The 20,825-nt window shown below is 35.8% G+C and overlaps 1 protein-coding gene across 1 annotated transcript in view; it reads right to left on the bottom strand.

Annotated features, from left to right (window-relative positions):
• Positions 1-19,109, bottom strand: part of fer1l4 (fer-1 like family member 4) — a 293,664-nt gene extending 274,555 nt beyond the window's left edge. The window contains 4 exon segments of the mRNA XM_034164544.1: positions 6,856-7,014; positions 7,417-7,461; positions 9,307-9,401; positions 18,995-19,109. Coding sequence (XP_034020435.1) covers positions 6,856-7,014; positions 7,417-7,461; positions 9,307-9,401; positions 18,995-19,093 — 398 coding nt within the window. The 5' untranslated portion in view covers positions 19,094-19,109.
• Between the last annotated feature and the right edge of the window lie 1,716 nt (positions 19,110-20,825).

The raw sequence follows: 20,825 nt of genomic DNA, 5'->3' as shown, positions 1-20,825 counted from the left end.
CTAATAGTTAAAATTTTATTAGCAAAGAAAGTCATGAAGTCATTACTAATTAAAGTTAAAGGAATACTCGGCTCAATAGAGCTCTGACTCTGTCAGCCTGGCTACAGTGCTGAAAAGAAACCTGGGGTTGTTCTTATTTTCTTCAATTAGTGATGAGTAGTAAGATGTCCTAGCTTTACGGAGGTTTTTTTTATAGAGCAACAGACTCTTTTTCCAGGCTAGTGAAGATCTTCTAAATTAGTGAGACCCCATTTCCTCTCCAACTTACGGGTTATCTGCTTTAAGCTGCGAGTTTGTGAGTTATACCACGGAGTCAGGCACTTCTGATTTAAAGCTCTCTTTTTCAGAGGAGCTACAGCATCTAAAGTTGTCCTCAATGAGGATATAAAACTATTGACGAGATAATCTATCTCACTCACAGAGTTTAGGTAGCTACTCTGCACTGTGTTGGTATATGGCATTAGAGAACATAAAGAAGGAATCATATCCTTAAACCTAGTTACAGCGCTTTCTGAAAGACTTCTAGTGTAATGAAACTTATTCCCCACTGCTGGGTAGTCCATCAGAGTAAATGTAAATGTTATTAAGAAATGATCAGACAGAAGGGAGTTTTCAGGGAATACTGTTAAGTCTTCTATTTCCATACCATAAGTCAGAACAAGATCTAAGATATGATTAAAGTGGTGGGTGGACTCATTTACATTTTGAGCAAAGCCAATAGAGTCTAATAATAGATTAAATGCAGTATTGAGGCTGTCATTCTCAGCATCTGTGTGGATGTTAAAATCGCCCACTATAATTATCTTATCTGAGCTAAGCACTAAGTCAGACAAAAGGTCTGAAAATTCACAGAGAAACTCACAGTAACGACCAGGTGGACGATAGATAATAACAAATAAAACTGGTTTTTGGGACTTCCAATTTGGATGGACAAGACTAAGAGTCAAGCTTTCAAATGAATTAAAGCTCTGTCTGGGTTTTTGATTGTCAGTTCAGACAGTCAGACAGTAACAGTCAGCCACAGACAGCCACAGTCAGCCCCGAGCAGTCAGAGACAGTCACTGTCAGCCATGGACAGTCAGATAGTAACAGTTACAGTCAGTCAGTCTGCCAGTCAGCCAGTCAGAGTCAGTCAAAGTCATCCACAGACAGTCAGAGTCAGTCACAGTGAGCTACGAGCAGTCATAGGCAGTCAGCCAGACAGGACACAGCATGGCTGTAGTCAGACTGTGGTGTCTCCAGGTCACTGTCCCATGATTCCTCACATTTAATCAATCAATCAATTTTTTTTATATAGCGCCAAATCACAACAAACAGTTGCCCCAAGGCGCTTTATATTGTAAGGCAAGGCCATACAATAATTATGTAAAACCCCAACGGTCAAAACGACCCCCTGTGAGCAAGCACTTGGCTACAGTGGGAAGGAAAAACTCCCTTTTAACAGGAAGAAACCTCCAGCAGAACCAGGCTCAGGGAGGGGCAGTCTTCTGCTGGGACTGGTTGGGGCTGAGGGAGAGAACCAGGAAAAAGACATGCTGTGGAGGGGAGCAGAGATCGATCACTAATGATTAAATGCAGAGTGGTGCATACAGAGCAAAAAGAAAAAGAAACAGTGCATCATGGGAACCCCCCAGCAGTCTACGTCTATAGCAGCATAACTAAGGGATGGTTCAGGGTCACCTGATCCAGCCCTAACTATAAGCTTTAGCAAAAAGGAAAGTTTTAAGCCTAATCTTAAAAGTAGAGAGGGTGTCTGTCTCCCTGATCTGAATTGGGAGCTGGTTCCACAGGAGAGGAGCCTGAAAGCTGAAGGCTCTGCCTCCCATTCTACTCTTACAAACCCTAGGAACTACAAGTAAGCCTGCAGTCTGAGAGCGAAGCGCTCTATTGGGGTGATATGGTACTACGAGGTCCCTAAGATAAGATGGGACCTGATTATTCAAACCTTATAAGTAAGAAGAAGAATTTTAAATTCTATTCTAGAATTAACAGGAAGCCAATGAAGAGAGGCCAATATAGGTGAGATATGCTCTCTCCTTCTAGTCCCTGTCAGTACTCTAGCTGCAGCATTTTGAATTAACTGAAGGCTTTTTAGGGAACTTTTAGGACAACCTGATAATAATGAATTACAATAGTCCAGCCTAGAGGAAATAAATGCATGAATTAGTTTTTCAGCATCACTCTGAGACAAGACCTTTCTGATTTTAGAGATATTGCGTAAATGCAAAAAAGCAGTCCTACATATTGTTTAATATGCGCTTTGAATGACATATCCTGATCAAAAATGACTCCAAGATTTCTCACAGTATTACTAGAGGTCAGGGTAATGCCATCCAGAGTAAGGATCTGGTTAGACACCATGTTTCTAAGATTTGTGGGGCCAAGTACAATAACTTCAGTTTTATCTGAGTTTAAAAGCAGGAAATTAGAGGTCATCCATGTCTTTATGTCTGTAAGACAATCCTGCAGTTTAGCTAATTGGTGTGTGTCCTCTGGCTTCATGGATAGATAAAGCTGGGTATCATCTGCGTAACAATGAAAATTTAAGCAATACCGTCTAATAATACTGCCTAAGGGAAGCATATATAAAGTGAATAAAATTGGTCCTAGCACAGAACCTTGTGGAACTCCATAATTAACTTTAGTCTGTGAAGAAGATTCCCCATTTACATGAACAAATTGTAATCTATTAGACAAATATGATTCAAACCACCGCAGCGCAGTGCCTTTAATACCTATGGCATGCTCTAATCTCTGTAATAAAATTTTATGGTCAACAGTATCAAAAGCAGCACTGAGGTCTAACAGAACAAGCACAGAGATGAGTCCACTGTCCAAGGCCATAAGAAGATCATTTGTAACCTTCACTAATGCTGTTTCTGTACTATGATGAATTCTAAAACCTGACTGAAACTCTTCAAATAGACCATTCCTCTGCAGATGATCAGTTAGCTGTTTTACAACTACCCTTTCAAGAATTTTAGAGAGAAAAGGAAGGTTGGAGATTGGCCTATAATTAGCTAAGATAGCTGGGTCAAGTGATGTCTTTTTAAGTAATGGTTTAATTACTGCCACCTTAAAAGCCTGTGGTACATAGCCAACTAACAAAGATAGATTGATCATATTTAAGATCGAAGCATTAAATAATGGTAGGGCTTCCTTGAGCAGCCTGGTAGGAATGGGGTCTAATAAACATGTTGATGGTTTGGATGAAGTAACTAATGAAAATAACTCAGACAGAACAATCGGAGAGAAAGAGTCTAACCAAATACCGGCATCACTGAAAGCAGCCAAAGATAACGATACGTCTTTGGGATGGTTATGAGTAATTTTTTCTCTAATAGTTAAAATTTTGTTAGCAAAGAAAGTCATGAAGTCATTACTAGTTAAAGTTAATGGAATACTCAGCTCAATAGAGCTCTGACTCTTTGTCAGCCTGGCTACAGTGCTGAAAAGAAACCTGGGGTTGTTCTTATTTTCTTCAATTAGTGATGAGTAGAAAGATGTCCTAGCTTTACGGAGGGCTTTTTTATAGAGCAACAGACTCTTTTTCCAGGCTAAGTGAAGATCTTCTAAATTAGTGAGACGCCATTTCCTCTCCAACTTACGGGTTATCTGCTTTAAGCTACGAGTTTGTGAGTTATACCATGGAGTCAGACACTTCTGATTTAAAGCTCTCTTTTTCAGAGGAGCTACAGCATCCAAAGTTGTCTTCAATGAGGATGTAAAACTATTGACGAGATACTCTATCTCCCTTACAGAGTTTAGGTAGCTACTCTGCACTGTGTTGTTATATGGCATTAGAGAACATAAAGAAGGAATCATATCCTTAAACCTAGTTACAGCGCTTTCTGAAAGACTTCTAGTGTAATGAAACTTATTCCCTACTGCTGGGTAGTCCATCAGAGTAAATGTAAATGTTATTAAGAAATGATCAGACAGAAGGGAGTTTTCAGGGAATACTGTTAAGTCTTCTATTTCCATACCATAAGTCAGAACAAGATCTAAGATATGATTAAAGTGGTGGGTGGACTCATTTACTTTTTGAGCAAAGCCAATAGAGTCTAATAATAGATTAAATGCAGTGTTGAGGCTGTCATTCTCAGCATCTGTGTGGATGTTAAAATCGCCCACTATAATTATCTTATCTGAGCTAAGCACTAAGTCAGACAAAAGGTCTGAAAATTCACAGAGAAACTCACAGTAACGACCAGGTGGACGATAGATAATAACAAATAAAACTGGTTTTTGGGACTTCCAATTTGGATGGACAAGACTAAGAGACAAGCTTTCAAATGAATTAAAGCTCTGTCTGGGTTTTTGATTAATTAATAAGCTGGAATGGAAGATTGCTGCTAATCCTCCGCCCCGGCCCGTGCTACGAGCATTCTGACAGTTAGTGTGACTCGGGGTGTTGACTCATTTAAACTAACATATTCATCCTGCTGTAACCAGGTTTCTGTAAGGCAGAATAAATCAATATGTTGATCAATTATTATATCATTTACCAACAGGGACTTAGAAGAGAGAGACCTAATGTTTAATAGACCACATTTAACTGTTTTAGTCTGTGGTGCAGTTGAAGGTGCTATATTATTTTTTCTTTTTGAATTTTTATGATTAAATAGATTTTTGCTGGTTATTGGTAGTCTGGGAGCAGGCACCGTCTCTACGGGGATGGGGTAATGAGGGGATGGCAGGGGGAGAGAAGCTGCAGAGAGGTGTGTAAGACTACAACTCTGCTTCCTGGTCCCAACCCTGGATAGTCACGGTTTGGAGGATTTAAGAAAATTGGCCAGATTTCTAGAAATGAGAGCTGCTCCATCCAAAGTGGGATGGATGCCGTCTCTCCTAACAAGACCAGGTTTTCCCCAGAAGCTTTGCCAATTATCTATGAAGCCCACCTCATTTTTTGGACACCACTCAGACAGCCAGCAATTCAAGGAGAACATGCGGCTAAACATGTCACTCCCGGTCCGATTGGGGAGGGGCCCAGAGAAAACTACAGAGTCCGACATTGTTTTTACAAAGTTACACACCGATTTAATGTTAATTTTAGTGACCTCCGATTGGCGTAACCGGGTGTCATTACTGCCGACGTGAATTACAATCTTACCAAATTTACGCTTAGCCTTAGCCAGCAGTTTCAAATTTCCTTCAATGTCGCCTGCTCTGGCCCCCGGAAGACAATTGACTATGGTTGCTGGTGTCGCTAACTTCACATTTCTCAAAACAGAGTCGCCAATAACCAGAGTTTGATCCTCGGCGGGTGTGTCGCCGAGTGGGGAAAAACGGTTAGAGATGTGAACGGGTTGGCGGTGTACACGGGGCTTCTGTTTAGGGCTACGCTTCCTCCTCACAGTCACCCAGTCAGCCTGCTTTCCCGGCTGCTCGGGATCTGCCAGGGGGGAACTAACGGCGGCTAAGCTACCTTGGTCCGCACCGACTACAGGGGCCTGGCTAACTGTAGAATTTTCCACGGTGCGGAGCCGAGTCTCCAATTCGCCCAGCCTGGCCTCCAAAGCTACGAATAAGCTACACTTATTACAAGTACCGTTACTGCTAAAGGAGGCTGAGGAATAACTAAACATTTCACACCCAGAGCAGAAAAGTGCGGGAGAGACAGGAGAAGCCGCCATGCTAAATCGGCTAAGAGCTAGTAGCTACGCTAAGCTAGCGGATTCCTAAAAACACGCAAAGTGAATAATGTGTAAATAATTTATAGGTGATTCAGCAGAAGGAGTGCTTTAGTTAAGGCACGTAAAGATTACACTGGGAAACAAATCGTAATCTAGATAACTAGATCAATCTAACTGCGCAGATTAAACAGCTAACAGATACAGAAAAACACCGCTGTGCTCCGGAACAGGAAGTGATACAATACCGCAGTGAGAGCCAACCACCAGTAGAGGCCTAAACAGGCGCCTCTCAGCTTTTACATTTACACACAAACAGTAGAATAGTGGGACCTTTACTGGTGTTAATGATGGTGGAGTTACTTTTGTTATTTGTTCTTCCACACAGCTTCTTGTGGATGTGAAAGCAGGTTTTAGGAGTGGCTGTGAGAGGTTGTGCACACCTTCCAGAACATATGAAGCCTTACGTACCTTCCTGTGCTCTGCAGTCTTAGAATGTGGGTTTATAGTGGGGCAACAAAATAAGCCCACAATAGAATGGAATAGGAAATGGGATAGTTTTGATTGTGTTGAATGTTTGGTCTCCAAAGTAAAGGTCAAACAAGGTCGGTGTCCATTGGATTCTATGACATGTGACACGTTACCCTGTAATATGATAACTAAGCATGACACATGGTGCAAACTTTTCCTTTTTAAAACCCTGTTAACGCAACACATAATTTGCATCATTTTGACCACAATTGGCGCAACTTTAACTTTTGACCCCTGTACAAACTGAAACTGACCTTTGTCACCATTTTTGCTGTTTTTATCCCATAACTCCAGAACATTCAGTCACAGATAGTCCAAACTATACCTTTTTTGGAATCTTTATGATAGACAAATAACGTGGTGTAATTTTCAGTATGATTGGACCATTTTTAAACTTTGACCCCTGTGTAATTCTTCAATTGACCTCTACCTGGCTGCCTATTGAAAACTGAAGTGGCCAGTCTTTTTTTTTTTTTTCCAACGAATACTGTCTAAGGAGTATTTGTCAATCAAGCAGGTGATTATATTCATGATTTGGTACAAAAATCAGGATCCAGGCAGAAGATCTCCAGATGGCCAACAAATGTTTAAAAACATTCCTCAAAGAAAGGTGGGAAGATGAACATTTTGTGAAACTACCATCAGAACTGGTGTTAATGAGCTATCGAACAAAGTGAAGGAAACAGACCTCTTCAGAGGAGTCAGGATGATGTTTGAAGCTTCCAAGTAGATCAAGTCATCATCGTAATCGTCATCATCGTCATCTTCATCTCCAGTCCCAACCAAGCTCCGCCCCAAACGCCGCGCCTCCCTGTCCAGCTGATCTGTGACAGCGATGTTCTGCTGACTTGAGAAGAAAGAGAAATAATTTACCACATATTTCATATTTTAGTGCAAATGGCCAAATGATGAGAGCAATTCTCTACGGAACAGTTGATTATTTATTTATTCAAAAACTCATGAAACTATTCTGTATTAACACATCCAGACGGGGGCGCCACCTTCATCATGCATTACACTCAAAATTCAATCGTGCACAGATGGAAGGATGGATGGCTGGATGGATGGATGGATGATGGCTGCATTAATGGATAGATGGATGATCGCTGTGTGGATAATGGATGGATGGATGTTTAATGGTTGGATAATGGATGGATGGATGGATGGATGGATGGATGGATGGATGGATGGATGGATGGATGGATGGATGGATGGATGGATGGATGGATGGATGGATGGAGGGTCTCACCTGTCACGATCATCAAATCCAACATTCTTGATGACCAAAACAGACCTGTTGGATTAAGGAGGAAAAGCAAATATCATTACAGTTGTATGTAAAAGTTTGGGCCCCCCTGATGATTTCCATGATGTTCCTTTGTAAATCATTGGTTGTTTGGATCAGCACACCCACACCCACACAATAATTATTTAAACAAAATTAGGCAGGTGCATAAATTTGGGCACTCCAACAGATAAAATACATCAAAATTTAGTAGATCTTCCTTTTGCAGAGATAACAGCCTCTAAATACTTCCTATAGCTTCCAATGAAAGTCTGGATTCTGGTTGAAGATATTTTGGACCATTCTTCTTTACAAAACATCTCAGGTTTGTTGGTTTCAGAGCATGGACAGCCCGCTTAAAATCACACCACAGATTTTCAATAATATTCAGGTCTGGGGACTGAGATGGTCATTCCAGAATGTTGTACTTGTTCCTCTGCATGAATGCCTTAGTAGAGTATGAGCAGTGTTTAGGGTCGTTGTCTTGTTGAAAGATCCAGCCCCGACACAACTTCAGCTTTGTCACTGATTCATGAACATTGTTCTCAAGAATCTGGTAAATGGACTGCATTTATATAGCATTTATATGCGTCAGACGCTCAAAGCACTTTACAATAATGCCTCACATTCACCCCGATGTGAGGGTGCTGCCATACAAGGTGCTCACTACACACCGGGAGCAATAGGGGATTAAAGACCTTGCCCAAGGGCTCTTAGTGATTTTCCAGTCAGGCTGGAATTTGAACTCAAGCCCAACGCCTTAACCACTAGACCATCACCTCCCCTTTGTGGTGTGTATATGCAGAAAAGACTTTCTTTGTATTACAGCATCATAAAGCATCTCATTTTGTGCAAACTGCACTGTATAGTTGATGCACAGAGACACTATCTGCAGCAAGATCATGTTGTAGGTCTTTGGAGCATGTCTGTGGGTTGACTATGACTGTTCTCAACATGCTTATCAGATTTTTCTTGGCCTGCCACTTTGGGCCTTAACTAGTACTGTGCCTGCGGTCTTCAGTTTCCTCACTATGTTCCTCACTGTGGAAACTGACAGCTGAAATCTCAGAGACACCTTTTTTATCCTTCTCCTAAACCATGATGTTGAACAATCTTTGTTTTTAGATAATTTAAGAGTTGTTTAGAGACTCCCATGTTGCTTGTAGCGCCCTCTACTGCTGTGGCAGAGGATTGAGGTATTTTTAAAGACAAAAAAAATCTGGGTTCATACTGAGTATCAAAATGATTTCACAAGTGCATAATGACAAACACCAATATTTGTTAAAAAAAGTAATAAGTCATAAAATTCTGTTAAAATTAAAAAAGGTTGGACTTTTCTTATTTAAATCTGATTATATTTTTAAAGTAAAAAGATTTGAATCCAGAGAGGATGCCAGCATGAGCAAGGGTCTGATAGCGGCTGATTGTTTGTATTATTAAGCTCGTTACCAGGAGGCTGCACCAGAGCTCAGCTACCTGACGGGCACTGCCAGGGGAAATGGGCTCAGCCATCTGAGGGGCACATCGAGCCAAAGCAAGAATCTGGGAGAAACAGGCCTTCAGGGGAATCTCGCAATGGCTTTCTGGAGGGAACAGCTGAGAACCATCTGGTATTGCAGCAGACTCTGACACAACTCAATAGGTGTGCTGGAGTATCTCAGGGACTGGAGGAGGGCAGGGAACTTTAGAGTGGTCTCCAGCCTACAGCTGACTCTTGAACAGACTCTTTGGCTACAGCTGACTTCACAAGAGAACCTGTTGCACATGTGCACTGACAGAATCGCTGACTTCACAATAGGACTGCTGATGTCACTATTGGAGCTTTAATCAAAACAACATCAAGCCCAAAATTACTCGTCTCTGTCCTCAAGTTTCAAGAAGTCAAATCCGTCCCAGGCTCCCGCTGTTCCTTCAACAGGATGATAGCGAATGTCCAACTCAATATGGATCTGGAGACACAAAGACATGATAACATTGATTATGATCAATAATCAAGAGCGTCATACTTAATTCTAAGGTATTGTTTAATTTAGATGCTATCTCAAGTTTGTTAATTGATGAATTTGTTAACTGATGAGTTTATTAATTAAGGAATTTTTTTAAGTGATTAGTTTGTTAATTAAGGAGATTTTTTAACTGAGGAGTTTGTTAATTAAGGAGTTTTTAACTGATTAGTTTGTTAATTAAGGAGTTTTTAAACTGAGGAGTTTGTTAATGAGTTTTTTAAATGAGTAATTTGTTAATTAAGGAGTTTTTTAACTGATGAGTTCGTTAATTAAGGAGTTTTTTTTAACTGATTAGTTTGTTAATTGAGGAGTTTCTTAACTGATGAGTTTGTAAATTAAGGAGATTTTAACTGATTAGTTTGTTAATTGAGGAGTTTTTTAGCTGATTAGTTTGTTAATTGAGGAGTTTGTTAACTGATTAGTTTGTTAATTAAGGAGTTTTTAAACTGGTGAGTTTGTTAATTGAGGAGTTTTTTAAGTGATGAGTTTGTTAATTAAGGAGTTTGCTAACTGATGAGTTTGTATTTGATGAGTTTGGTAACTGATGAGTTTGTTATTTGATGAGTTTGTTAATTAAAGAGTTTGTTAACTGATTAATTTGTTAATTAAGGAGTTTTCAAATTGATTAGTTTGTTAATTAAGGAGGTTTTAAACTGAAAGGTTTGTTAATTAAGGAGTTTTTGAACTGGTGAGTTTGTTAACTGATGAGTTTGTTAATTGAGGAGTTTTTAAACTGATGAGTTTGGTAAATGAGTTTGTTTAACTGACGAGTTTGTTAACTGATGACTTTCTTAATTAAGGAGTTTGTTAATTAAGGAGTTTGCTAATTGATAAGTTTGTTATTTGATGAGTTTGTTAACTGATGAGTTTATTTGATGAGTTTGTTAATTCAGGAGTTTGTTAACTGATGAATTTGTTATTTGATGAGTTTGTTAACTGATGAGTTTATTTGATGAGTTTGTTAATTAAAGAGTTTGTTAACTGATGAATTTGTTAACTAAGGAGTTTTAAACTGATTAGTTTGTTAATTAAGGAGTTAAACTGGTGAGTCTGTTAATTGATGGGTTTGTTAATTAAGGAGTTTGTTAACTGATGAGTTTGTTAATTGAGGAGTTTGTTAATTGATTATATTGTTAATTTGGGAGTTTTTAAACTGGTGAGTTTGTTAATTGAGGAGGTTTTTAACTGATGAGTTTGTTAATTGAAGAGTTTTTTAACTGATGAGTTTGTTAATTAAGGAGTTTGTTAACTGATGAGTTTGATATTTGATGAGTTGGTTAATTAAGGAGATTGTTAACTGATAAGTTTGTTATTTGATGAGTTTGTTAACTGATGAGTTCATTTGATGAGTTTGTTAATTAAGGAGTTTGTTAACTGATGAGTTTGTTAATTAAGGGATTTGTTAACTGATGACTTTTTTAATTAAGGAGTTTGCTAAGTGATGAGTTTGGTAACTGATGAGTTTGTTATTTGATGAATTTGTTAATTAAGGAGTTTGTTAAGTGATGAGTTTGTTAATTAAGGGATTTTTAACTGATGATTTTGTTAACTGATGACTTTCTTAATTAAGGAGTTTGCTAACTGATGAGTTTGTTAACTGATGAGTTGATTACCTGATGGGTTTGTTAATTAGGGAATTTGTTAATTGATGAGTATGTGACCTGATGAGTTTTTTAATTAAGGAGTTTGCTAACTGATGAGTTTGGTAACTGATGAGTTTGTTATTTGATGAGTTTGTTATTTGATGAGTTTGTTAATTAAGGAGTTTGTTAAGTGATGAGTTTGTTAATTAAGGGATTTTTAACTGATGACTTTCTTAATTAAGGAGTTTGCTAACTGATGAGTTTGTTATTTGATGAGTTTGTTAACTGATGAGTTGATTACCTGATGGGTTTGTTAATTATGGAATTTGTTAATTGATGAGTATGTGACCTGATGAGTTTTTTAATTAAGTTTGTTAATTAAAGAGTTTGTTAACTGATGAATTTATTAATTAAGGAATTAGTTAATTAAGGAGTTTTTTTAACTCATTAGTTGTTTAATTAAAGAGTTTGTTAATTAAGGAGTTTGCTAACTGATTAGTTAGTTAATTAAGGAGTTTGTTAATTAAGGAGTTTGCTAACTGATGAGGATGTATTTGATGAGTTTGTTAATTAAGGAGTTTGTTAACGGATAGGTTTGGTTATTAAGGAATGTTTTAACTGATAAGTTTGTTAATTGAGGAGTATTTTTAGCTGATTAGTTTGTTAATTGAGGAGGTTTTTAACTAATTAGTTTGTTATTTGATGATTTTTTTAATTAAGGAGTTTGTTAACTGATGAAGTTTTCATTAAGGAGTTGTTTAAGTGATTAGTTTGTTCATTAAGGGGTTTTTCAACTGATGAGCTCCTAATTAAGGAATTTTTAAACTGGTGAATTTGTTAATTGATGGGGTTGTTAATTAAGAAGTTTGTTAACTGATTAGTTTGTTAATTAAGGAGTTTTTAAACTGGTGAGTTTGTTAATTCAGGAGTTTTCAACTGATGAGTTTGTTAATTAAGGAGTTTGTTAACTGATAAGTTTGTTATTTGATAAGTTTGTTAACTGATGAGTTTGTTAATTAAAGGGTTTGGTAACTGATGAGTTTGTTAACTGATGACTTTCTTAATTAAAGAATTGGTTAATTAAGGGGTTTGCCTACTGATGGGTTTGGTCATTAAGGAGTTTATTGATGAGTTTGTTAACTGATAAGTTGATTCACTGATGAGTTTGTTAATTGGGGAGTTTGTTAAATAATGAGTTTTTTTATTTAAGGAGTTTGTTAACTGATGAATTTATTAATTAAGGAGTTTGATAACCGATACGTTTGTTAATTAATGAGTTTATTAATTAAAGAGTTTGCTAACTGATAAGTTTGTTAATTATGGACATTTTTAACTGATGAGTTTGTTAACTGATGACTTTCTTAATTAAGGAGTTTGCTAACTGATGAGTTTGTTATTTGATGAGTTTGTTAACTGATGAGTTGATTACCTGATGGGTTTGTTAATTAGGGAATTTGTTAATTGATGAGAATGTGACCTGATGAGTTTTTTAATTAAGGAGTTTGCTAACTGATGAGTTTGGTAACTGATGAGTTTGTTATTTGATGAGTTTGTTAATTAAGGAGTTTGTTAAGTGATGAGTTCGTTAATTAAGGGATTTTTAACTGATGATTTTGTTAACTGATGACTTTCTTAATTAAGGAGTTTGCTAACTGATGAGTTTGTTATTTGATGAGTTTGTTAACTGATGAGTTGATTACCTGATGGGTTTGTTAATTATGGAATTTGTTAATTGATGAGTATGTGACCTGATGAGTTTTTTAATTAAGTTTGTTAATTAAAGAGTTTGTTAACTGATGAATTTATTAATTAAGGAATTTGTTAATTAAGGAGTTTGTAAATTGATGAGTTTCTTAACTGATGAGTTTGTTAATTGATGAGTTTGTTAACTGCTGAGTTTGTGAATTAAGGAGTTTGTTAACTGATGAGTTTGTTAATTAAGGAGTTTTTAAACTGAGGAATTTGTTAATTAATGAGTTTTTAAATGGTTAGTTTGTTAATTGAGGAGTTTGTTAATTGATGAGGGTGGTAATTAACGAGTTTTTTAACTGATGAGTTTGTGAAGTAAGGAGTTTGCTAACTGATGGGTTTGTTAACTGATGAATTAGTTAATTAAGGAATTTGTTAATTAAGGAGTTTTTTTTAACTCATTAGTTGTTTTTAACTGATGAGTTTATTAAGGAGTTTGCTAACTGATGAGTCTGTTAATTAAAGAGTTTGTGAACTGATGAGTTTGTTAATTATATTTGTTAATTAAGGAGTTTGTTAACTGATGAGTTTATTAATTAAGGAATTTGTTAATTAAGGAGTTTGTAAATTGATGAGTTTCTTAACTGATGAGTTTGTTAATTAAGGAGTTTGTTAACTGCTGAGTTTGTGAATTAAGGAGTTTGTTAACTGATGAGTTTGTTAATTAAGGAGTTTTTAAACTGAGGAATTTGTTAATTAATGAGTTTTTAAATGGTTAGTTTGTTAATTGAGGAGTTTGTTAATTGATGAGGGTGGTAATTAACAAGTTTTTTAACTGATGAGTTTGTGAAGTAAGGAGTTTGCTAACTGATGGGTTTGTTAACTGATGAATTAGTTTGTTATTTGATGAGTTTGTTAATTAAGGAGTTTGTTCACTGATGCATTTGTTACTTAAGGAGTTTTTTTAACTGATTAGTTTGTTAATTAAGGAGTTTTTAAACTGAGGCGTTTGTTAATTAAGGAGTTTTTAAACTGATGAGTTCATTAATTAAGGAGTTTTTAAACTGGTGAGTTTGTTAATTGATGGGTTTGTTAATTATGGAGTGTGTAAACTGATGAGTTTGTTAATTGAGGAGTTTTTAACTGATTAGTTTGTTAATTAAGGAGTTTGTTAACTGATGAGTTTAGTAATTGACGAGTTTCTTAATTAAGGGGTTTGTTAACTGATGACTTTCTTCATTATGGAGTTTGTTAATTAGGTAGTTTGCTAACTGATGAGTTTGTAATTTGATGAGTTTGGTAACTGATGAGTTTGTTAATTAAGGAGTTTGTTAACTGATGAGTTTGTTAATTAAGGGATTTGTTAACTGATGATTTTGGTGATTAAGGACTTTGTTAATTGATGAGTTTGTTAACTGATGAGTTGATTACCTGATGGGTTTGCTAATTAGGGAGTTTGTTAATTAAGGAGTTTGCTAACTGATGAGTGTGTTATTTGATGAGTTTTTTAACTGATGAGTTTGTTAATTAAGGAGTTTGTTAACTGATGAGTTTGATATTTGATAAGTTGGTTAATTGAGGAGTTTGTTAACCGATGACTTTTTTAACTGATGACTTTCTTAATTGAGAAGTTTGTTAATTAAGGAGTTTGTTAACTGATGAGTTTATTTGATGAGTTTGTTAATTAAGGAGTTTGTTAACTGATGAGTTTAGTATTTGATGAGTTTCTTAATTAAGGGGTTTGTTAACTGATGACTTTCTTAATTAAGGAGTTTGTTAATTAAGGAGTTTGCTAACTGATGAGTTTGGTAATTGTTGTTTGTTAATTAAGGAGTTTTCTAACTGATGAGTTTGTTAACTGATGAGTTTGTTACTTGATGAGTTTGTTAATTAAGGAGTTTGTTAACTGATGGGTTTGGTAATTAAGGAGTTTGTTAATTGATGAGTTTGTTAACTGATGAGTTGATTACCTGATGGGTTTGTTAATTAGGGAGTTTGTTAATTGATGAGTTTGTTAACTGATGAGTTAATTAATTAAGGAGTTTGCTACCTGATAAGTTTATTAATTAATTAAAGAGTTTGCTAACTGATGAGTTTGTTAATTAAGGAATTTGTTTATTGATTAATTTATTAAGGAGTTTGCTAACTGATAAGTTTGTTAATTAAAGACTTTATTAACTGATGAGTTTATTCATTAAGAAATGTTAATTAAGGAGTGTTTTAACTGATTAGTAGGTTAATTAAGGAGTTTGTTAACTGATGAGTTTGTTAATTAAGGGATTTGTTAACTGATGACTTTCTTAATTAAGGAGTTTGCTAACTGATTAGTTTATTATTTGATGAGTTTGTTAATTAAGGGGTTTGTTAACTGATGAGTTTGTTAATTAAGGGATTTGTTAACTGATGATTTTGTTAACTGATGACTTTCTTAATTAAGGAGTTTGCTAACTGATTAGTTTATTATTTGATGAGTTTGTTAATTAAGGGGTTTGTTAACTGATGAGTTTGTTAATTAAGGGATTTGTTAACTGATGATTTTGTTAACTGATGACTTTCTTAATTAAGGAGTTTGCTAACTGATTAGTTTGTTATTTGATGAGTTTGTTAATTAAGGGGTTTGTTAACTGATGAGTTTGTTAATTAAGGAGTTTGTTTATTAAGGCGTTTGGTAACTGATGAGTTTGTTATTTGAAGAATTTGTTAACTGGTGAGTTTATTTGATGAGTTTGTTAACTGATGAGTTTGTTAATTAAGGGCTTTGTTAACTGATGAGTTTGTTATTTGATGAGTTTGTTAATTAAGGAGTTTGTTAACTGATGAGTTTGGTAATTGATGAGTATCTTAATAAAGGGGTTTGTTAACTGATGAGTTTGTTAACTGATGACTTTCTTAATTAAGGAGTTTGCTAACTGATGAGTTTGTTATTTGATGAGTTTGGGAATTGATGAGTTTATTACCTGACGACTTTCTTAATTAAGGAGTTTGCTAACTGATGAGTTTGTTATTTGATGAGTTTGTTAACTGATGAGTTGATTAACTGATGAGTTTGTTAATTAGGGAGTTTGTTAATTGATGAGTTTGTTAACTTATGAGTTTGTTAATAAATTTGGGGTTCCACAGAGGTCTGTCTTAGGCCCCCTGCTTTTCTCCCTTTATATAACACCCCTTGGGCACATATTGTGGCGTTTTGAGATTACCTTTCACTGCTATGGTGATGATACTCAGTTATACATGCCAATAACTGCTGGTAATCTCGTTCACATAAAATCCTTAGAAGATTGCCTTGTAGCAGTGAGAAGTTGGATGTCTAGACACTTCCTACTTTTAAACTCTGATAAGACTAAAATTATGGTTCTTGGTCCAGTCAGACATCAGCATCAATTTGACCAGTTAACGCTCAGCTTCTGCTCGTGTGTCATACATCACACTGACAAAGTGAGGAACCTTGGGGTAATTTTTGATCCTTCGTTGTCCTTTGGCCTCCACATTAGAAATATTACTAGGACTGCTTTCTTCCACCTGCGAAATATAGCGAAGATTCATCCCATCCTGTCTATGGCTGATGCTGAGACCCTGATCCATGCATTTATCTCTTCTAGATTGGACTACTGCAATGTTCTATTTTCTGGCTTACCACAATCTAGCATTAGGGGTCTCCAATTGGTTCAAAATGCTGCAACCAGACTTTTGACACGAAGCAGAAAGTTTGACCACATTACACCCATTTTGGCATCCCTTCACTGGCTTCCTGTCCCATTGAGATCAGATTTTAAGGTTCTGCTACTAACCTAGAAAATTATTCATGGACTGCCACCCTCCTACCTAGCTGACCTAATTAAACCTTACGTACCGGCCCGGGCTTTACGTTCTCAGGGTGCAGGACTACTTTGTGTTCCTAAGGTGAATAAGAAGTCTGTGGGTCACAGAGCTTTCTCTTATCATGCCCCTGTTCTGTGGAATGATCTCCCTGCGTCAATCAAACAATCAGATTCTGTGGAGACTTTCAAGTCCAGACTTAAGACGCACTATTTTCCCTTTCATATGGCTAGCATACTGGTACAGTTTTGTTTTACGCTTTTTACTCTTTTAATTCATTTATTAGTAATTGGAGCGGGCCGCGGCCTCAACTTTACCTAAATTCTGGGTCTTTTAGTGAAGTTTAGGGCTAGTGGCCGGCGATCACCTTAGTATTTCTCTGCTTTTCTTGTTGTTTAATGCTGACAGATTATACAGCATTTCTTGTCTTTCTGATGCCTGATTCTGTTTTTTCTCTCTGTTTAAGGTGCAGCTCCATCCAGAGATGGGAGTTGTGTTCGTGTTGGCGATCGTCCTGTCCTGTGAGCCAGTTGCATTTCTTGTATATTCGTCTGTGATTCGTTCTGTAATTTATGTTTTGTAGCATGGCCCAAGCAGAGGGTCACCCCTTTGAGTCTGGTCTGCTTGAGGTTTCTTCCTCAGAGGGAGTTTTCCCTTACCACTGTTGCTCTGGGGGTTGGTAGGGTTAGACCTTACCTGTGTGAAGCGCTTTAAAGGCACGTCTGTTGTGTTTTGGTGCTATATAAATGAAAAAAAAATTGAAAAAAAATTGAAAATTTGTTAATTAAGGAGTTTGTTAACTGATGAGTTCATTAATTAAGGAGTTTGCTAACTGATAGGTTTGTTAATTAAGGAATTTGTTAACTGATGAGTTTATTAAGGAGTTTGCTAACGGATGAGTTTGTTAATGAAAGAGTTTGTGAACTGATGAGTTTGTTAATTATGTTTGTTAATTAAGGAGTTTGTTAACTGATGAGTTTGTTGATTAAGGAATTTGTTAATTAAGTAGTTTGTTAATTAAGGAGTTTGTTAATTAACTAGTTTGTTAATTAAGGAGTTAATTGATGAGTTTGTTAACTGAAGAGTTTGTGAATTAAGGAGTTTGTTAACTGATGAGTTTATTAATTAAGGAGTTTGCTAACTGATAAGTTTGTTAATTAAGGAAATTGTTAACTGATGAGTTTGTTAATTAAAGAGTTTGTGAAGTGATGAGTTTGTTAATTATGTTTGTTAATTAAGGAGTTTGTTAACTGATGGGTTTGTTGATTAAGGAGTTTGTTAATTGACTTGCTTGTTAATTAAGGAGTTTGTTAATTAAGGAGTTAATTGATGAGTTTGTTAACTGATGAGTTTGTGAATTACGGAGTTTGTTAACTGATGAGTTTGGTAATTGATGAGTTTGTTAATTAAGGAGTTTGTTAACTGATGATTTTGTTAACTGATGGGTTTGGTAATTGATGAGTTTGTTAATTACGGAGTTTGTTAACTGATGAGTTTGGTAATTGATGAGTTTGTTAATTAAGGAGTTTGTTAACTGATGATTTTGTTAACTGATGGGTTTGGTAATTAAGGAGTTTGTTAATTGATGAGTTTTGTTAACTGATGAGTTGATTACCTGATGGGTTTGTTAATTAGGGAGTTTGTTAATTGATGAGTTTGTTAACTAATGAGTTTGTTAATTAAGGAGTTTGTTAACTGATGAGTTTATTAATTAAGGAGTTTGTTAACTGATGAGTTTATTAATTAAGGAGTTTGCTAACTGATACGTTTCTTAATTAAGGCGTCTATTAATAAAAGAGTTTGTTAACTGATGAGTTTTTTAATTAAGGAATTTGTTAACTGATGAATTTATTAAGGGGTTTGCTAACTGATGTTTGTTAATTAAAGTGATGAGTTTATTAATTAAGGAGTTTGTTAATTAAGGAGTTTGCTAACTGATGAGTTTGTATTTGATGAGTTTGTTAACTGATGATTTTGTTATTTGATGAGTTTTTTAATTAAGGAGTTTGTTAACGGATGGGTTTGTAATTAAGGAGTTTGTTAATTGATGAGTTTGTTATTTGATGAGTTGATTAACTAATGAGTTTGTAATTTGCGAGTTTGTTAATTAATGAGTTTGTTAACTGAAGAGTTTGTTAACTAATGAGTTTGTTAATTAAGCAGTTTGTTAACTGAGGAGTTTGTTAATTAAGGAGTTTTTTAACTGATGAGTTCGTTAATTAAGAAGTTTTTAGACTGGTGAGTTTGTTAATTGAAGAGTTTTTTAACTGATGAGTTTGTTAATTAAAGAGTTTGTTAACTGATGAGTTAATTATTTTGAGTAGTGACAAAACTTTCCTGTCAAATGTGCTTTGTGACAGGATGAAGGTTCTCAGTCAAGTGTTGAAGATGAAACAAAAACTGACATCTTGGTTTAATGTTCACACAGCAGAATGTGGGCGTCCTTACATCAGTCAAGCTGTAGTTGGCATCAGTGAGCGGCTCCCGAAGCCACAACCTCCCCGAGTGGACCACGTGCTGCAGGCTGATGTCCAGCTTCCCCAGCATCCTGTCAATCACACACACACACACACACACGCACATGCACACAGGACACACATAAACATGGACACCACACATCACACACACACACACATCACACAGACACACACACACACACGGGATACATGGATATGGACACCACACATTGTATAACATATATATATATATATATATATACACACACACACAGTGGTGGGCACAGATAACCAAAAAATTAACTTCAATAACAGATAACCAGATAACTGAAAAGTTAACTTTTTTAAAGATAAAACGATAAACCACCCAAAATGTATCAAAGTTACAGATAACTGATAAATTCCAGTATTGTCTCTGGTACATTTGCAACTACTAATAAACTGAATTTGAGTTTTAACACCACAATCACTTCTGATAGCATCAAAAGCAACAAAAGACCCAAACAATGAGTCAGCACTTCTGTCTTTGAACATCCTGCCCCCTGCTGGAAACTCTTGTTTACTACATGGCTTCCAGCACAGAAGAAAGCTGAGAGCAGCCACAAAGCCCAGCTCTCTACCCAATCACAATGCTCCAGTCAGGCGGAGGTCTTGGAAAATAAAGCAGTGCTGACTTATGGTTTTGATTTATAAATAACATTAATACCGATAGAATAACTCCATTAATGTCAATTCTGTCATTTGTACAATGTTAAAATATAACATATATCTTTTAATGTTGAATAATGCACAGATGTATGGTATTAGAGGACTGGCCTTTAACTGGATAGCTAGTTATTTACATAATAGATATCAGTGTGTTCACCTTGGTGGGATAAAATCAGAATTTTTGATGATTACATGTGGAGTGCCCCAGGGGTCAGTTCTCGGGCCATTATTGTTTTTGCTGTATATTAATGATATAGGTTTGGTTTCTAAGTCTTTGAGTTGTATTTTGTTTGCTGATGATACAACTGTGATTGGTAGTGGAAATAATTTGAGACAGCTCTTGGACTTGGTGGAGAGGGAACTGCAAAAATTTAAATACTGATTTGACTCTAATAAATTATCACTTCATTTTGGTAAAACTAAGTGCATTATATTTGGAAATAAGCCTAGAAATTTAAGCATTAAATTATTGTTGAATGCTATTGAAATTGAAATTGTATCTCAAACTAAATTTCTTGGAGTTTTTTCTGATGACAAGCTTAGTTGGAAAACTCATATAAAACATATTGAGTCCAAAATAATAAAAGTTATTGCTATCTTGTACAAAGTACAATACTTTCTCCCCCAGCATCTGTTGGTTTCATTGTATCACTCATTACTTGTCCCTTATATGACTTACTGCATTGAAGTTTGGGGAAATACACATAAAACAAATACTAATCCAATATTTCTGTTACAAAAAAAAGCTATAAGCGTGATAAGTAAAAAACCATATCGTGAACCAAGAAATTCACTGTTTGTTCGTCAGCAGTTTTTGAAATTTTATGACTTGGTTGATTATTTTACAATACAGATAATGTATACAGTTAAAAATGGACTCTTGCCTTATCATGTCCAGGAGCTGACTCCAGTTATAATTTGCATGGAACTTTGGTGTTTGATAGAAGAAAGATTCAAACTAGTGCTAAAAGTCATTGCATTTCTGTAAAGGGTGTTAGAGTGTGGATTGTATTAAAGTATCCAGTACATTGGCTTGTTTTAAAAGACTGTATAAAAATAATACATTAACTTGTTATAGTTTGTGTAATTAAAGTAAATTGACTGTGTGGCTATTT

This window comes from Thalassophryne amazonica, chromosome 3 (genome assembly GCF_902500255.1).
Source record: "Thalassophryne amazonica chromosome 3, fThaAma1.1, whole genome shotgun sequence".
NCBI lineage: Eukaryota > Metazoa > Chordata > Actinopteri > Batrachoidiformes > Batrachoididae > Thalassophryne > Thalassophryne amazonica.
The sequence above is the reverse complement of the archived record's forward strand: the minus strand, read 5'-3'. Positions and strand labels throughout refer to the sequence as shown.